Source organism: Bombina bombina, chromosome 6, assembly GCF_027579735.1.
Source record: "Bombina bombina isolate aBomBom1 chromosome 6, aBomBom1.pri, whole genome shotgun sequence".
Classification (NCBI taxonomy): Eukaryota; Metazoa; Chordata; class Amphibia; order Anura; family Bombinatoridae; genus Bombina; species Bombina bombina.
In genome coordinates, this window is record NC_069504.1 from 108,437,233 (window position 1) to 108,456,229 (window position 18,997).

Here is an 18,997-nt window from a genome sequence, read left to right on the forward strand (position 1 = left end):
AGGAAAACTTCAGTGTGAGGAACGGTTTCATGCTATGCAGCTATGACGTATGTTCAGTCATATTTTTTCTGGAGAGACTGTGATATTTCAGAAAGACTGACATACCCAGGAGGGTAAGGGTAAGCAGTAATCCTAGAGCTAAAAGAAGGGCATTACTTTGCTTGCTTATGGGGCCAATTACATATATGGTTGACACTGAATGTAAAATGTTTGTGTGCAAACGTTTTTTGGATGGGAGTGCTTTAACGTTTTTTGTGGGCAATAAACGTTTTGGGCAACTTTATTGGGACACACATGTCTTATTTTTAGGGTCTTGGAACCCACATGGCTAGTTATAACCGCTCTGGTGCAGTTCTTTAAGGCTCAGGGAACATCGAGTGAGATGGGTGGGGCCTATTTTCGCGCCTCTAACTCCTGAGGGCCCTGGTGTGTGTTTTGGGCCAAATCGAAGCTTTTACCCCACATTTTCGATCCCTGAGGGCAGGTAGGGCCACAGCAGGGCTGTGGCAAGGTGCTGAGGGTTTTTTTTCCGGATCAGGGCCTATTTTCGATCCGGTTTGGACATTAAGGGTTTAATTGTTAAAAATTTTCATGGTGCAATCTTAACTACCTATAGTGGGTCTACATACAAAATTTTGAAAAAATTGGTGCATGTTTAGGCTGTTTTGCAGAACGTGTATACTTTTTTCTCGTAAAGGCACAGTAAAGTTTTTTAAGATTATTTTTTTCACTAAATAAAGTGTTTTCATGCTTGTTTATAGGCATTACTAGCCTGTTCAACATGTCTGACATTGTGGAAAGTCAATGTTCAATATGTTTAGAAGCCATTGTGGAACCTCCACTTAGAATGTGTCCCTCATGCATCAATAAATTGTAAAGAACATATTTTAGCTAATAAAAGTATGTCAGAGGATGATTCTCAGTCAGAAGGGAATCAGGTTATGCCATCTAATTCTCCCCAAGTGTCACAACCGTTAACGCCTGCACAAGCGACGCCAAGTACTTCTAGTGCGTCTAATTCTTTCACCCTGCAAGATATGGCCGTAGTTATGAATACTACCCTCACAGAGGTTTTAGCTAAGCTGCCTGAGTTGCAGGGGAAGCACACTAGGTCTAGTGTGAGAACAAATGCTGAGCCCTCTGACGCTTTATTAGCCATATCCGATGTACCCTCACGATGTTCTGAGTTGGGGGTGAGGGATTTGTTGTCTGAGGGAGAGATTTCTGATTCAGGAAAGATGTTCCCTCAGACAGACTCGGATATGACGGCTAATAAATTTGAACTAGAACACCTCCGCTTATTGCTCAGGGAGGTTTTAGCGACCCTATTGTAGTTCCAGAGAAATGGTGTAAAATGGACAGATTTCTAGAGGTTCCTACCTACACTGATGTTTTTCCGGTCCCTAGAGGATTTCGGACATTGTTACTAAGGAGGGGGATAGACCAGGTATTCCGTTCGCTCCCCCCTCCTACTTTTAAGAAAATTATTCCCATATCAGACATCATGCGGGACTTGTGGCAGACGGTCCCTAAGGTGGAGGGAGCTATTTCTACCCTGGCTAAGCGTACAACTATACCTATTGAGGACGGTTGTGCTTTCAAAGATCCTATAGATAAAAAATTAGAGGGTCTCCTAAAGAAAATATTTGGTCATCAGGGTTTTCTTATCCAACCTATAGCGTGCATTGTTCCTGTAACTACTGCTGCTGTTTTTTGGTTTGAGGCTCTGGAGGAGGCTCTTCAGGTTGAGACCCCATTAGATGATATTCTGGATAGAGTTAGGGCTCTCAAGCTAGCTAATTCTTTCATTACAGATGCCGCTTTTCAACTGGCTAAATTAGCGGCAAAGAATTCAGGTTTTGCCATTTTAGCGCGTGGAGCGTTATGGCTTAAGTCCTGGTCTGCTGATGTGTCATCAAAATCTAATCTTTTAGCCATCCCTTTCAAGGGTAAGACCCTATTCGGGCCTGAACTGAAAGAGATCATTTTAGATATCACTGGAGGGAAGGGTCATGCCCTCCCTCAGGATAAGTCAAATAAGATGAGGACCAAACAAAATCATTTTCGTTCCTTTTGGAATTTCAAAGGTGGTTCCTCTTCCCCTGCTGCAAGGCAAGAGGGGAACTTTGCTCAATCCAAGCCAGTCTGGAAACCTAACCAGGCTTGGAACAAAGGTAAACAGGCCAAGAAGCCTGCTGCTGCCATCAAGACAGCATGAAGGGGTAGCCCCCGATCCGGGAGCGGATCTAGTAGGGGGCAGACTTTCTTTCTTTGCTCAGGCTTGGGCAAGAGACGTTCAGGACTCCTGGGCTATAGAAATCGTATCCCAGGGGTATCTTCTAGATTTCAAAGATTCTCCCCCAAGGGGGAGATTCCATCTTTCTCATTTGTCTGTAATCCAGACAGAAAGAGAGGCGTTCTTACACTGTGTAGAAGATCTATTTAACATGGGAGTGATCTGCCCAGTTCCAAAAACAGAACAGGGGCAGGGGTTCTACTCCAATCTGTTTGTGGTTCCAAAAAAAGAGGGAACCTTCAGACCAATCCTAGATCTTAAGATCCTAAACCAATTCCTTAGAGTCCCATCCTTTAAGATGGAGACCATTTGGACTATTTTACCAATGATCCAGGAGGGTCAATATATGACCACTGTGGACTTAAAGGATGCGTATCTACACATTCCTATCCACAAAATTCATCACCAATTCCTCAGGTTTGCCTTTCTGGACAAGCATTACCACTTTGTGGCTCTTCCCTTCGAGTTGGCCACGGCTCCCAGAATTTTCACAAAGGTGCTAGGGTCCCTTCTGGCGGTCCTATGGCCGCGGGGCATAGCTGTGGCGCCTTATCTAGACGACATTCTAATTCAAGCGTCGACTTTTGCAACTAACCAAGTCTCACACGTGTTGGCCTTTCTAAGATCTCATGGGTGGAAGGTGAATGTAAAAAAGAGTTATTTCCCCTCTCACAAGAGTTTCATTCCTAGGGACTCTGATAGACTCGGTGGACATGAAAATATTTCTGACGGAGGTCAGGAAATCAAAGATTTTAACCACCTGCCGAGCTCTTCATCCCATTACACGGCCGTCAGTGGCTCAGTGTATGGAGGTAATCGGACTAATGATAGCAGCAATGGACATAGTTCCGTTAGCTCGCTTACATCTCAGACCACTGCAACTATGCATGCTCAGTGGGATGGGGATTATGCAGATTTCTCTCCTCAGATAAATCCTCAGATAAATCTGGATCAGGAGACCAGAGATTCTCTTCTTTGGTAGTTGTCACGGGATCACCTGTCCCAGGAATGCGTTTCCGCAGGCCAGCGTGGGTTATAGTGACGACGGACGCCAGCTGGGGTGCAGTCTGGAATTCCCTGAAAGCACAGGGTTTGTGGACTCAGGAGGAGGCCCTCCTACCGATAAATATTCTGGAATTAAGAGCGATATTCAATACTCTTCAGGCATGGCCTCAGCTGGCTTCGGCCAGATTCATCAGATTTCAATCGGACAACATCACGACTGTGGCTTATATCGATCATCAGGGGGGAACAAGGAGTTCCTTAGCGATGATAGAAGTTTCCAGGATAATCCGATGTGCAGAGACTCACTCTTGCCATCTATCAGCAATCTATATCCCAGGGGTAGAGAACTGGGAGGCCGATTTTCTAAGTCGTCAGACTTTTCATCCGGGGGAGTGGGAACTCCATCCGGAGGTGTTTGCTCAATTGATTAAGCGATGGGGCACACCAGAATTGGATCTGATGGCGTCTCGTTAGAATGCCAAACTTCCTCGATACGGGTCCAGGTCAAGGGATCCTCAGGCAGTACTGATAGACGCTCTAGCAGTACCCTGGTCGTTCAACCTGGCTTATATGTTTTCACCATTTCCTCTCCTTCCTTGTTTGATTGCCAGAATCAAACAGGAGAGAGCTTCAGTGATTTTGATAGCACCTGCGTGGCCACGCAGGTCTTGGTATGCAGACCTGGTGGACATGTCATCTCTGCCACCATGGTCTCTGCCACTGAGCCAGGACCTTTTGATTCAAGGTCCGTTCAAGCATCCAAATCTAATTTCTCTGCAAGTGACTGCTTGGAGATTGAACGCTTGATTTTATCAAAGCGGGGTTTCTCTGAGTCGGTCATAGATACCTTGATTCAGGCTCGAAAGCCTGTTACCAGGAAAATCTATCATAAGATATGGCGTAAATATCTTTATTGGTGCGAATCCAAAGGCTACTCATGGATTAAGATCAGGATTCCTAGGATTTTGTCCTTTCTCCAAGAAGGATTGGAGATGGGGCTATCAGCTAGTTCCTTAAAGGGACAGATATCTGCTTTATCAATTCTATGGCACAAGCGTCTGGCAGATGTTCCAGACGTTCAGTCGTTCTGTCGTTCTGTCAGGCTTTAGTTAGAATCAAGCCTGTGTTTAAACCTGTTGCTCCGCCATAGAGTTTGAATTTAGTTCTTAAAGTTCTTCAAGGGGTTCCGTTTGATAAGGTGGTTTTGCGTACCAAACCTGGGTTCCTCCCTAAGGTTGTTACTATCAGGAATATCAATCAGGAAATTGTTGTTCCTTCTCTGTGTCCTAATCCTTCTAAGAAGGAACGTCTGTTGCACAACTTGGACGTGGTTCGTGCATTGAAGTTTTATTTGCATGCAACCAAAGATTTTCGTCAAACATCTTCTTTGTTTGTTGTCTATTCTGGTAAGCGTAGAGGTCAAAAGGCTACGGCTACCTCTCTTTCCTTTTGGCTGAAAAGCATCATCCGTTTGGCTTATGAGACTGCTGGACAGCAGTCTCCTGAAAGAATTACAGCTCACTCCACTAGAGCAGTGGCTTCCACATGGGCTTTTAAAAATGATGCTTCTGTTGCACAAATTTGTAAGGCTGCGACTTGGTCTTCGCTTCATACCTTTTACAAATTTGATACTTTTGCTTCTTCGGAGGCTATTTTTGGGAGAAATGTTTTGCAAGCAGTGGTGCCTTCCGTTTAGGTTCCTGTCTTGTCCCTCCCTTCATCCGTGTCCTAAAGCTTTGGTATTGGTATCCCACAAGTAAGGATAAAACCGTGGACTCGGTACATCTTGCAAAAGAAAACTGAATTTATGCTTACCTGATAAATTTCTTTTTTTTTGCGATGTACCGAGTCCACGGCCCGCCCTGTCTATTCTAGACAGATAGTATTTTTTATTGAAAACTTCAGTCAACTCTGCACCTTATAGTTTCTCCTTTTTCTTCCTTAGCCTTCGGTCGAATGACTGGGGGGTGGAGTTTAGGGGGGAGCTATATAGACAGCTCTGCTGTGGGTGCTCTTTGCCACTTCCTGTTGGGAAGGATAATATCCCACAAGTAAGGATGAAACCGTGGACTCGGTACATTGCAAAAGAGAGAAATTTATCAGGTAAGCATAAATTCTGTTTTTAATCGAGTTTTTAAAAACCGAGCACTTTATCATCAAAACTTACATTCACTTTAATTAGCTTGGCAAGGGGTTTTGATATTTATGTCCTCTTGGGCTTTCATATTCAACTTTATTTTATTGTTGTAAGGGAAAGCTCAGAAGGGGACTTTGTTTGGCTGTTCATTTCTTTTGCGCACTTATTTTCGGTGGCGCAGTTTCTTTTCGACCGCTCACTTGACCTCTGTATTTCTGCTGTGTTGGAGCGGAGTGGCGGGAGTTTAGAAGTGCCGACATTACTGTATTACTAGATCGGCCCTTTCTCTTGAAGGGCATTGTTTTTATAGCTCAGGAAGGATCTCTTGTTAGTGGGATCATACTCCGGTTACGGTAGGAGCCTCAGACAAACGCTTAGATTTGTCTGAGGTTACTCTTCGAGGTTTATTAAAGGGACAGTCAAGTCCAAAAAAACCTTTCATGATTCAGATACGGCATGTAATTTTTAACAACTTTCCCGTTTACTTTTATCACCAATTTTGCTTTGTTCTCTTGGTATTTTTAGTTGAAAGCTAAACCTAAGAGGTTCATATGCTAATTTCTTAGACCTTTAAGGCTGCCTCTAATCTAAATGCATTTTGATAGTTTTCACCACTAGAAGGCATTAGTTCACGTGTTTCCTATAGATAACATTGAACTCATGCTCGTGAATTTACCATGGAGACAGCTCTGATATGCTAAAATGCAAGTCTGTCAAAAGAACTGCAATAAGGGGGCAGTCTGTTGAGGCTTAGAGGTAAAACGTGTATAATTATAACTGGGGAATTGGTAATTTAGGGATTATCTACCTTTTTAAAACAACAAAAATTCTGGTGTTGACTGTCCCTTTAAAAAATTAAAATACATTTTTTTTAATTTATTTTTTTATACAAGGTTTGCCTCAGTGTTAAGAGTTTTCTTTTATCGTTTATTTTTTGGACTCAAATTATTTACGGTAAATAAATATTTTTTGCTATTATATATTTTATTCTAATTGTATTTAGTGGGGATTAATTCTGATAGCTATAGACTCAGAACAGGATCAGTCCATCTCTATGGATAAATGTTTATTATGTTCAGAGGCTCAAATTGTTTTGCCTATGCATTTCTGTTCCTCATGCTTAGCTAAGACTTTAAAATTCAAAGACTCCCTTCTGAGCCAAGTGTCTCTCAGGATACTGTTGTGCGTGACATGCCTCAGCTTTCTCCTCAAACGTTCCAAGCTTTATTATGCTCTCATTCTGTGCCTTCTGTTTCTTCTCAAACTCCTGGGGGTGTTTATTTACCAGGGGATTTTTTGACGCATGTGTGTTCAGACGTTTTTTTGCGCCAGAAAATGTGGGCGTCGTTTTCGGCGTCAGAGGATGTGGCGTCATACCTGGCGCCAAAAAATATGGGCGTCGTTCTTGGCGCCAATAATGTGGGCGTCATACTTGTTCCACTTTTTCTCACATTATTTAAGTCTCACTTTTTTGTTGCTTCTGGTTTCTAGAGGCTTGTTTATTTTGCATTTTTTCCCATTCCTGAAACTGTCATTTAAGGAATTTGATAATTTTGCTTTATATGTTGTTTTTTTCTATTACATATTGCAAAATATTCAAACACTGTTCCTGTATCAAGAAATGCTGAGGGATTCCTGTTGACTGATATCAGTCCTACCAAAGCTAAGTTCATTTATTTTAATGTTATGAATGTTTATCTTTAGCTTTGGTTTGTAATAAGTTATCATGATAAACTTTTACATGCAGAATCCATTAGTATTTATGCTTTATATATTGCTATTCTTTTTATATCTTATGTAAAGATATACTTAGAAATTTATAAGAATATTTTTCTGATTCTATTTTAAAGGCTTTGTCTGGTCTTTTTCAAACTTCTTTTTTAGTTGATGAAGTTTCAAATGACCAACAACATAATGAATTATCCTTCTCTGATGGTGTTTTTTCTCATTCAGAATTTTTCTTCATCAGATATTGACACTAACAAATCTACTTTTTTAATAGAGTACATTTGTTCTTTGTTCAAAAGGTGTTGATTATTTTGGATTTTGAAGTAACTAGTTCTTTTGATTTTAAAAACTAGCTAACATTTAAATTCTGCTTATTTATCTTCTGTGGTTTCTTCAGAGGTTTTTTTCCAGTTCCTGATACTAGGGAATGGAATAGGCTGAGAATTTTCTTTTAGTCCTTCTTTAAGGTTTTTAAATTGTATTCTTTGCCGGCAGTAAGTTTTCAGTTTTGAGGAAAGATTCCCCAAGTTAATGGCGCTATCTCTACTCTTGCTAAATATACTATTATTCTTATAGCAAATAGTATTTATTTTTTTCCTTCATATGGTTGTATCTTATTTAAGGAAAATTATTTTCAGGTACTTTTCTTAGACCTGTAATTTATTTGGCTGATGTTGCAATTGCTTTATCTTTCTGGTTGGATACTTTAAAGGACCAGTCAACACAGTAGATTTGCATAATCAACAAATGCAAGATAACAAGACAATGCAATAGCACTTAGTCTGAACTTCAAATGAGTAGTAGATTTTTTCTGACAATTTTAAAAGTTATCTTTTTCCACTCCCCCTGTACCATGTGACAGCAATCAGCCAATCACAAATGCATACACGTACCATGTGACAGCCATCAGCCATTCACAAATGCATACACACTTATTCTTGCACATGCTCAGTAGGAGCTGGTGACTCAAAAGTTTAAATATAAAAAGGCTGTGCACATTTTGTTAATGGAAGTTAATTGGAAAGTTGTTTAAAATGGCATGCTCTATCTGAATAATGAAAGTTTAATTTTGATTAAGTGTCCCTTTAAGATCAAGTATCGGATTATGATATGTTTAGCATTGTTAAAAGGACAAAATCTACTACTTATTTGAAGTTCAGACTAAGTGCTATTGCATTGTCTTGTTATCTTGCATTTGCTGATTGTGCAAGTCCAGTGTGTTGACTGGTCCTTTAACTTGATTAACATGCTAATAATTTCATTTGTGTTGTTATTTTATTAAATATTTTCGCAAATGAGGTTTAATCTATGTCTTTAGCTATTTTAGCTAGAAGAACTTTGTGATTTCAATCTTGGCATGCTAATTTGATTTCTAAAATCCATATTTCTTTTTTTCCAAGATAATCAATTATTTGGTTCATAATTGGATTCAATTCTTTAACTGTTACTCTGGGCTTCAAGATTGAGTTCTAAGACTAAAACTTTAAGCTTATATTAGTTTTCTGTTCTTACTAAGGAACGGAATCCTGAATTCTTCCCCAAGTAACATGTTTATAATTGGAAGTTTTTTTCTTCATTCAATTAAGCCTTTTAAAAGTTCAAAGTCAGCTCCCCAAATTTGCATGTAGGTGCGGTTCTTATTCCAGCTTGGCTGGTAAGGGGCAGGTTAAGACTTTTTTGAAATTAGTTTGGTTCTATTCGGTCCAAACTTCTTAGACTTTGGGTACAGAATAGGTTTCAGAGTAAAACCGTTTGTGAGAAGTCTTTTTTTCTCTATCATATTCCAGCTATTCCAAGACTAGCACTTTCCTGAAGTGTGTTTCAGACCTATATGTTTTGGGTACTGGTGAAGTGCGGTTGGTCACCCGTTGGGGCTCAAGCGCTGCTCAGACCTGGAGTTTTCTGGGGTATTTATTCCAGTTTCATTTTAGGAACTGTGTTTTGGGGTTTTTATTCAAGACTATTCATTGTTCCAAAGATAGAAAATCTTTTTGAACTGTACCATCTTTTAGAATGGTGTTTATATGGTCTATTCTGCCTTTTTGGTCAGTGATGGCATTATTTGTTTACAATAGATACAATAGATGCATATCTTCATTTTCTGTTTTCATTCAGATTATTTTTATTTTCTGAGATTCTCTTTTTTTGACAAGCATTACAAATTTGTTGCTTTTCCTTCTGGTCTAGCGACAGCTCTAAGAATCTTTTCAAGGTTCTCAGTGTTCCTTATTTGGACGGTATCGTGGAACTGGCTAAGTCTTTTCGTTCTGCGGAATCTCATACGATTCAACTTTGTTGTTTTTTCAAGACATGGTTAGCGGATCTTTTTATCAAAAGCTCCTTGATTTCTCACACAAGGGTCACCTTTTTTAGGTTTCTAGATGGATTGTGTCAATGTTTTTGTCTCTAACAGACAAGTGACAAGTTTATTGGGTTCCGTTTGTCGGAACCTTCAGTCTCTATTATTTCCTTCAAGTTGCTATATATGCATGGAAGTTTTAGGTTTCATGGCTGCAGCATTGGATTCGATTCCCTTTGCTCATTTTATAGGAAACCTTCCCAGTTTTTTATGCTGAATGATGGTGCAGGGATTCTAGGATATCACTTTTTATATCTTTGAATCCTAATGTTTAACTATCTTTGATTCTGTGGTTAAGATCACCATCATTTAGTTCTACAGGTCTCTTCGGTTCTTTCAACCTGGACCATGATCTCTACAGATGCGAGTCTTTTAGGTTGGGAGGCTGTCTGAGGATCTCTGTCAGCACAAGGGGTTTGGAAATCTCAGGAGGCGAGATTACCATTTGATATTTTGGAACTACGTGCATTCTCAGAGTTCTTCAGTTTGATTTCTTTTTGAAGAAGAGACGTTTTTTCAGACAGACAATGTCACAACTGCGGCGTATGTCAATCATCAGGGTGGGACTATCAGTCTTTAGGTTGTGACAGAAGTATCTCGGATATTTACTTGGGCTAAATCCAGCTCCTATCTAATTTCTGTGGTCTTTTTCCCAGGTATAGACAATTGGGAAGCGGATTATCTCTGTTAATCAAGCTTTACATCTGGGAGAATGGTCTCTTTACCCAGATATGTTTTTCAATTTTTCAGATGTGAGGGCTTCCAGAAATAGATCTGATGGCATCTCATCTAAACAAGGAACTTCCCAGGGGCCTATTCAGGTCCTGGGATCCTCAGGCGGAAGTAGTGTATGCATTAACACTTCCTTGGAATTATCAATCTGCCTATATTTTTTCATCTCTGGTTCTTCTTTTTAGAGTGATTTTCTAAATCATCAGAGACCAATCTTGCGTGTGGCTGGTGGCTCCAGCATGGCCACACAGGTTTTGGTATATGGTTCTTGTTCGGATGTCCAGTTGCCAATCTTGGTTACTTCCATTAAGGCCAGATCTTATATCTTAACATTCGTTTTTTTCATCAGGAATTCAAATTATTAATTTGATGGTATGAAAATTTAACGCTTGGTACTTAGTCATAGAAGTTTCTCTGACTCAGTGATTAATACTATGTTGCAGGCTCGTAAATCTGTGTCTAGTAGGATTTATTATCGAGTTTGGAAGATTTACATCTCATGATGCTCTTCTTATGAATTCTCTTGGCATTCTTTTAGAATTCCTAGGATTTTATAGTTTCTTCATAAGGTTTTGTCTGCATATTCCTTGAAAGGACAAATCTCTGCTTTTTCTGTGCTGTTTCACAGTAAGAATTGCTAAATCTTTCTGATATTCATTGTTTTGTTCAGGCTTTGGTTCGTATCAAGCCTGTCATTTAAGCCAATTTCTCCTCCTTGGAGTCTTATTTTGGTTCTGAAGGCTTTACAGGCTCTTCTGTTTGAGCATATGCTTTCTTTGGACATTAATTACTTTCATGGAAAGTATTGTTCTTTTTAGACATCTCTTCAGCTAGAACAGTTTTTTGAATTATCTGTTTTTTCTTGTGAATCTCCTTTTTCTGATTTTTCATCAGGATAAGGTGGTTTTTGCTGTCCTCATTTCAATTTTTACCTAAAGTTGTGAATTCTAACAACATTAGTAGAGGAATTATTGTCCCTTCCTTGTGTCCTAATCCTAATAATTCTTTGGTAAGATTCTTACATTCTTTGGATGTGGTAAGAGTTTTGAAATATTATGTTGAAGCTACTCAGATTTCAGACAGACTTCTAGTCTATTTGTTATCTTTTCTGGTTTTAGGAAAGGTCAGAAGGCATCTGCCTTTTCTTTGGCATCTTGGTTAAAGCTTTTGATTTATCATGCTTATTTGGAGTCGGGTTAATCTCCGCCTCTGAGGATTACGGCTCATTCTACTAGGTCAGTTTCTACTTCCTGGACTTTTAAGAATGAAGCTTCTGTTGATCAGATTTGCAAAGCAATGACTTGGTCTTCTTTGCATACTTTTACTAAATTCTACCATTTTGATGTTTTCTCTTCTTCAGAAGCAGTTTTTGGTAGAATAGTACTTCAGGCAGCTGTTTCAGTTTGATTCTTCTGCTTATATTTCATTTTTTTTTTTCATTATAAAAATTGAAAACTTTGATTTGGGTAGTGGATTAATTTTTTCAGCGGTATTGGCTGTCTTTATTTTATCACTCCCTCTCTAGTGACTCTTGCGTGGAAGTTCCACATCTTGGGTATCTGCTATCCCATACGTCACTAGCTCATGGACTCTTGCTAATTACATGAAAGAAAACATAATTTATGTAAGAACTTACCTGATAAATTAATTTTTCATATTAGCAAGAGTCCATGAGGCCCACCCTTTTTGTGGTGGTTATGATTTTTTTGTATAAAGCACAATTATTCCAATTCCTTATTTTTGATGCTTTCGCTCCTTTCTTATCACCCCACTTCTTGGCTATTTGTTAAACTGAATTGTGGGTGTGGTGAGGGGTGTATTTATAGGCATTTTAAGGTTTGGGAAACTTTGCCCCTCCTGGTAGGAATGTATATCCCATACGTCACTAGCTCATGGACTCTTGCTAATATGAAAGAAATGAATTTATCAGGTAAGTTCTTACATAAATTATGTTTTATACTTACCAATAAATTTATTTCCTTCGGGCTGATGAGTCCATAGCTCCTACCCTATTTTAGTATATGGGTAATAGCTCTCATTTTAACCTTGTAACCCTGCTTTGTCTTTCCTACCCTTTCTTCTGTGTCTCTCCTCTGCTATGCGTAAACTGAAGAGGGAGAGCAGGTGGGAGGGTTCTTGACCTCCTCCTGATAGACTGTAATATATCTCACATGTTATGAAACTATGGACTCTCATCAGCCCGAAGGAAATACATTTAAGTATAAATTCTGTTTTTCAAGTAGACTGTCCCTTTAATAGTGCAGCACCAGTAGTTATGTGCACCCTTTCTTCTTGGTATTCACCTTCAGTGTGTGAATGGTTCTATTTCTCATTTGGGCAAAGCGTTCCACCATTCCTCTTCAGGATGTAGATTCTCTTTAGAGAGAGGATCTTAAAAGGTGGCTCTAATAAATGCAGCTGATATGTTTATACTTTAATAAAAGGCTTGTTGGTTAGCTTAAAAATACTTTGGATATTTCTGAAGAATATAAGTGACGAAAGAGACAGGAGTGATCCTCTGTCTCTAGAAAATGGACCACTTAAAGTGACAGTCATAATTAAACTTTCAGGATTCAGAAGGAGCATGTAATTTTAAATAACTTGTCCACTTTACTTCTGTTTTCTAAATTGCTTCGTTCTTTTGGTATTGTGTGTTAAAAAGCATAAGGAGACTTAGAAGCAGCCATTAAAGTAATGGTAAACCTTAAAAGGGCCATAATACCCAAATGTTGAAACACATGAAAGTGCTGCAGCATAGATGTGAAAAGCTGACTAGAAAATATCACCTGAACATCTCTATGTAAAAAAGAAAGATATTTTACCTCAAAAGTTCCTCAGTATCCACATCCCATTGTAAAGGACTTCTAAGCAGCAAATCGGTATGTCTGTCCCAGGACAGCTAAGGGGTTGAGCCTTGTGCACTCTCATGTTATTTCCCTGTTCAGTTTAAAGGAAGTTTACTATGAAATCTCATGAGAGTTGAGTCAAATCTCGTGAGATCACAGTAAAAGAGTTCATGACCTCAGCACTGCTGATGCCGATTGGCTGCTGTTAATTTCTTCATTTTTTAAAAAAAATTTTTACCTGCAGCTGGGAGCAGCTGAGTATAACTTTTTACACAGAACTTACTCTGCTGAGCTGAGGAGATTGTGAGGTAAAATATCTTCCTTTTTTACATAGAGATGCTTAGGTGATATTTTCCTGTCAGCTTTTTACAGTTATACTGCATCAGTTTCAAGTGATTTAGCATATGAGTATTATGTCCCTTTAACAAATCAAATGCCATATATTTAATCTTTGTCATTATAAAAGTATATGTGTACCTTTTTTTGTTTTTAATCCATCTGTGAAAGGGTTAAATTAGTGCATCTAGTAATGCTTCTATTGCAGTGTTATGCCGGCCCACTTAGATTAACTTTTTTTTTTTATTGACAATTCCAGTGAACATGCAATCAACATGTGTCAATTGACAATCTTGAAGACCAGCCCCTTTAAAGCCCTTAAAAAAACGTAAATAAAGAGTGGATGTGACTGCTCTATACATCACAGCCCAGCCAAAAGAGAAAACGAAGGGGGGCGGAGAAACAGGCAATACCAATAAGAATTTTAAATCTTTTATTATAAAATATATATACCCTTCTTAAAACCACATAATTGTTTTGTTTTTTACTTGCAAACTAATATATTTTTCATTGCAACAATCTTATAGTCTCAAATTTACCATAACTTGAACTGCTTTGAGCTAGCTGCTGATTAGTGAGTGTACATATATACCTCTTGTCATTGACTCACATGCGTTCAGCTACGTCCCAGTATTGCATTGCTGCTCCTTCAAAAAGGGATAATGAAGCAAATTTGCTAATATAAGTAAATTGGAAAGTTGTTTAAAAGTGTATACTTTAAAGGAATCATGAACATACACATTGTAAGCAATAGGTTTTTAACTTAAGTGACCTTTTTTTGCATCATATCAGATTCCATGGCTTTTTTTGGGGGGGGGGTTGTTTTTGCAGTGTTTTATGTTTCCCAGAACTCAAAAGGCAGTGTTTGCAGATGTACATGATCAATTCAGCTATTGGGTCGTTTAAATGAGAAAAGAACAAGATGTAACAATTTTCTATTTACAAACTGTTATTTATGGTCTCTGTCATATACTTTTCCAAAATAAAATATCCAAACTAGGGCTGCAGCTAACGATTATTTTCATAATCGATTAATCGGCCGATTTATTTTTTGACTAATCGCATAAAAAACAATTTTAATAATTGTTTCCTATATCTTAAATAAAATACACATACTGAGTGTTACAAATATAAACTTCAGACTAAAACTTTACATTAACACAACTCTTTGTCCAATTTTTAAGCAGCAGAGCACATTTTTATAATTAAGCAAAACTGTTTGAAAAGAGCTAGAACTAGAAACAGGTAGAACTATCACTGTTTTTAACATTCTGTTATTCACTCTTTCAGAAACTTTGCCTTGAAATGCAAAAATCTCAACATGTCCACATGCTCCTGGCTAAGGCTGTTTCTCTGTTTGCAGCTATTTTTCCTGAGGCACAGAGAAGAGGCACTCAGATGGTGTTGAGGTGCTTGAGAAGCATAAGTAGGGTTTTGCCAATTTCGACAAAGTGGGATATTTATCTTTGTTAGCTCTAAACCAATGCAAAGTGTTTTCCACCTTTGCAATGGGCCTCTCAAAGTAAGCCTGGACTTCATTCTTACATAAAAATATCTTGAATATCTCTATGCAATAATAAATAACCATTTAAAAGGTTAGGGGAAAATATCTAGTCTGCTCTAAAAATAACAGATATATACTTATAAAGGTTGAATCTGGCACATATCACAATTTATTAAAAATATTAAAAAAAAAACAATAAAAAAAAAGTGCTGTATTTATATCAATAACAGGACAAAGCCTTACACATTTATCTAAACAGTACATATAATCAGCAATAGCAAGCAATCCACTAATAATTGTGCAAAAAGATAATAATGCACCTCAATTCAAATAAAAAAAATCTTCCATCAATCTAGGGCTAGGTCTAAATAACAAGCTTCTATATCATGCAAAGCATAGTCCCAAATCACCCGATTTACTATAAACAATTCAAATGATGACTTATATCTGGGTTGCACATAAGCCGGGAGTAGTTGTAAACTTATACTGTCATGAAAAAGTGAAAAGTAAACGTCTGTAGACGTCCTTTAGGCTAAGGGCATAACCATAAAACAAAATACCAAGTGCAGGAGCTCATAGGAGTGAAGCAGCTGGTGTTGTGCACAGACCAACTAATTGCAAACCAACTAATCAATTATGAGATTCGGTGACAACTATTTTCATAATCGATTATTATCGATTATGACGATTAGTTGTTGCAGCTCTTTTCATTCAGCAAGAAATGTAAATAGCAATGGACTGTATTATTGTACCAAACCATCATATTAATGCATAATCCAGGGAGGTGGTCTATTGTTTATTACCCTATTTTCATTTGTACATTCATTTTATCAGTGATTCTTTTTGTTTTGTAGATTTAACAACCCCATTAAAGAAGCGAAGATTATTCAATTTGTTGGATTGTGCATACTCAGAAACGTCCACCCCTACTGCATCTCCTTATGCAACACCCACCCATACAGATATCAATTCTACTGATGCATCACTCTATGCTACTCCTCCCAGAGTAAAAACAGAGGATGAATCCTGTCAAAATGGTTGCAAGCAGATCTTCTCCCCGATTACTCCTGTAACACCTTGCATCCGTGGAAGTCACATGCATTTTGAGGTACAATGTGTAGATATATATCCATTTTGTAAGCTTTAGATGTTTTGATAGCACTGCTTTTAAATTTTTTGACCCTTTCCTGCCGGGACTCATTTCTACATCGGAACAAAGTTCTGATGTAAACAAATGAGTAAAAATTGAAATCGGGCGATCGTTCATGCAATCGCATGATTTCAATAATGGAATCTGTCGGGGGGGGGGGTGCTTATGATGCCAGACATGCCCCCCCCCCCCATCCTGCAGTGAAATCCACTTCTCTTCCTTTTCAGGTTGTCTTATTTTCTATTCCCCTTACTACTAGATATCCTGACAACTCTCTGTTTAACTCGACTAAACTGCAAAAAATCATACCATCATATTATAAAGGTTCTGACTTGATGCTTTCTTAAATACCCTTCCCCTACTTTTAGCACTGGTTACTTACTATGTATACTCTCACCACACTCTATACATTTTGCATCATTAATGATCTGGGCCAGTGGGAGCCACCAGGGGTTCTTGACACACCCTCCACAGTAATACCCTATACATTCTCAGCACTTACAGTACATCTGGTCTGCCACCAATAAGCAAACACTTTTATTATTCGATGCTGAGAAGCAAAAGCCCTACCATACTTTCCTAAAGCAGTGCTCTTTTTCTCTCTCTCTCTCTCCCTCCCTCTCCCCCCTCTACTTCTCTCTCTCCCCCCTTCTTTCATTCTTTTTCCTTCTCTTTCTCTCCTCTCTCTCTTTCTCTCTTTTTACATGGGCTTGAGGAATTTAGAGCTGAATTATTTTGAAGCTACCAAGGAAGTAAGGTTATGTTGCTTTTACATTTTGGTCCTTGGGGGAAAAAGGTATCCTTTGTTTTATTTTGACAGTGGGATTTGCTTATGAGCCGTGAAAAATATTTGATCCACCAGAACTATGGCTTCATCCTAGGCTAAATAACACTCCAAATATTTGTTATTTTGATACAAGCAGCTAGTGAGCAGTTAGCCCAGGTGCACTTTCCCTTAATGTCAAATTTAAAAGGAACACCATTTTTCATTAAGGGATCTTCTTTACAAGATACAGTCTATTTCTCGGGCTAGTATTAAAGGGACATGAAGCGCAATTTCTTTCATTCAGGTGGTGAGAGTCCACGATCCATTACTCCTTGGAATTATTATTCCCTGCTATTAGGAGGAGGCAAAGATTCCCAAACCCCAAGAGCTCTATAAATCCCTTCCCATTTTACTGGTAACTAGTCTTGTCTTTGCCTTTGATGGAGGAAGATGAAGAATGAAGATGTGGATGTTCTTCAGTGAGAGGGGTTCTCAGACTGAGCTGAGGCTTGTTTCCCCTCAGAGTACAGTGTTGGAAGGATGTATTTGGAGTACAGGTAATTACATATTTTTCACCTTTTGGCAATTAGTCACAAGCCTTTCACAGGTGTCGCATGGACCTGTCCTTTGCCGCCTCCTGTTGGGTTCTCAATATACTCCTATTCCAGATCCTCTGCTGATATGTTTCAGCACTGTTTTGTCTTTCTGCTGGTTTATTCCAGTAGATGAGTGCCTATAGGTAAGTGCTATATTTTTTATTTATTTATGTATATATGTATGTATAGGACTTCAGTCAGATAATTTTTTATTTATGTATGTATATGACTTCGGTCAGATAATTATTATTTTTTTTAGTTATTCCCTGTTATATTTTTTTTAACCCTGTGTAAGGTCTTTTTTGTGCGCACGTTAGAATTCACAAGCTCCCTCTTTATTCAGGTGCACTTTTTGCAGGTTGAGTGTGGTGTCTCCCAGTGCATTATCCTGCATGTCGGATTGGTGCACTTCAGCCCTATAAGTTATTTTAAGAGTTGCTTTTGAAGCGGGTATATATTTTCCTTTTCTTGAAAAGCTCATTTTTGTGTGGATATAACTTTTTTTTTATTTCATGTGCACATTACTACTTTTTGTAGTTTTCTGCTTTTATGGAGCCTTCTGATTCTGTCCCTAAACCTACTTTAGAAGCTAAGCCCCCTGAACACTCCTACCAGTGTTAATTGTGTTTATTGTAAACAGGCTGAATTACCAGCACATTTATGCAACACATGTTTAACCCTTTGATTACTAACGACGGCTCTGAGCCGTCAAAATTGTCCAAGTCAGGTGCTGACGACACCTCAGAGCCGTCGCTAGCACTCACCCACCTTGAGGGCAATCTGGGGGCTCCCACCCCAGCGATCTGGCCTGTATAGTGACAGGCATCGCCGGGGCTTTACGTCACGCGTGATGACGTCACCGCCAAACTTTATTTAAAAATTGCAATGTACAATATAGGGAAATGGGGGCATGCTGCTTAGAAGCCTGTATCTCAGGCATCTAAGCAGCTACAGACCCCCCCAAGACCCAACGTTGGAAAGGTAATCGTCTAACCTTTCCAACGGTATAAGTCTTGGGGGTCTGGGGGAAAAAAAGTAAAAAATAAATATCAAATCCAGCTTAGCACCCAGGTGGGAAATGGCTTAGCACTCAAAGGGTTAAATGTTTTAATGCATTCAGACTATTCTAATGCTGCTCTTGCTTCTAAAGTTATTACTGCTTCTTCTATTTGTTCTTTACAGGTAAGTTCTTCAGAATTTGCTCCTGGGGTCAAGAACTTCATTCACTCTACAGTATCTGAAATGTTGGCAGCTATTCCTCCAAGTAAGCGTAAAAGGTCAGTCCAAAAGTTAAATATTTGTTCTTGTTCACTTTTGAAGATTTTGCTTACTTTAGCCGTTAAAAATCCTAAAGTAGCTGAAGATAAGTCTTAAAACATTTAGACTTATTTTATAAATCTATGGTTAAACCTCCTGAGGTGTTTCCTATTCCTGATGTGGTCTCTGAGATAGTTGCCAGGGATTGGGCTAAACCAGGTAATCCCTTTAATTCTTCTGCAAGGTTTAAGAAAATGCATCCATTACCGGCTTCTAATATTGAAC

The 18,997-nt window shown here is 38.7% G+C and overlaps 1 protein-coding gene across 5 annotated transcripts in view; it reads left to right on the top strand.

Moving 5' to 3' along the window:
* KMT2E (lysine methyltransferase 2E (inactive)) overlaps positions 1-18,997 on the top strand; it is a 464,054-nt gene that overhangs the window by 314,249 nt on the left and 130,808 nt on the right. For all 5 annotated transcript variants that reach the window (XM_053716547.1, XM_053716548.1, XM_053716550.1 and 2 more), the window contains one exon: positions 15,798-16,051. In XM_053716547.1, the coding sequence (XP_053572522.1) occupies positions 15,798-16,051 (254 nt within the window). The remainder of the gene's footprint in view (positions 1-15,797; positions 16,052-18,997) is intronic.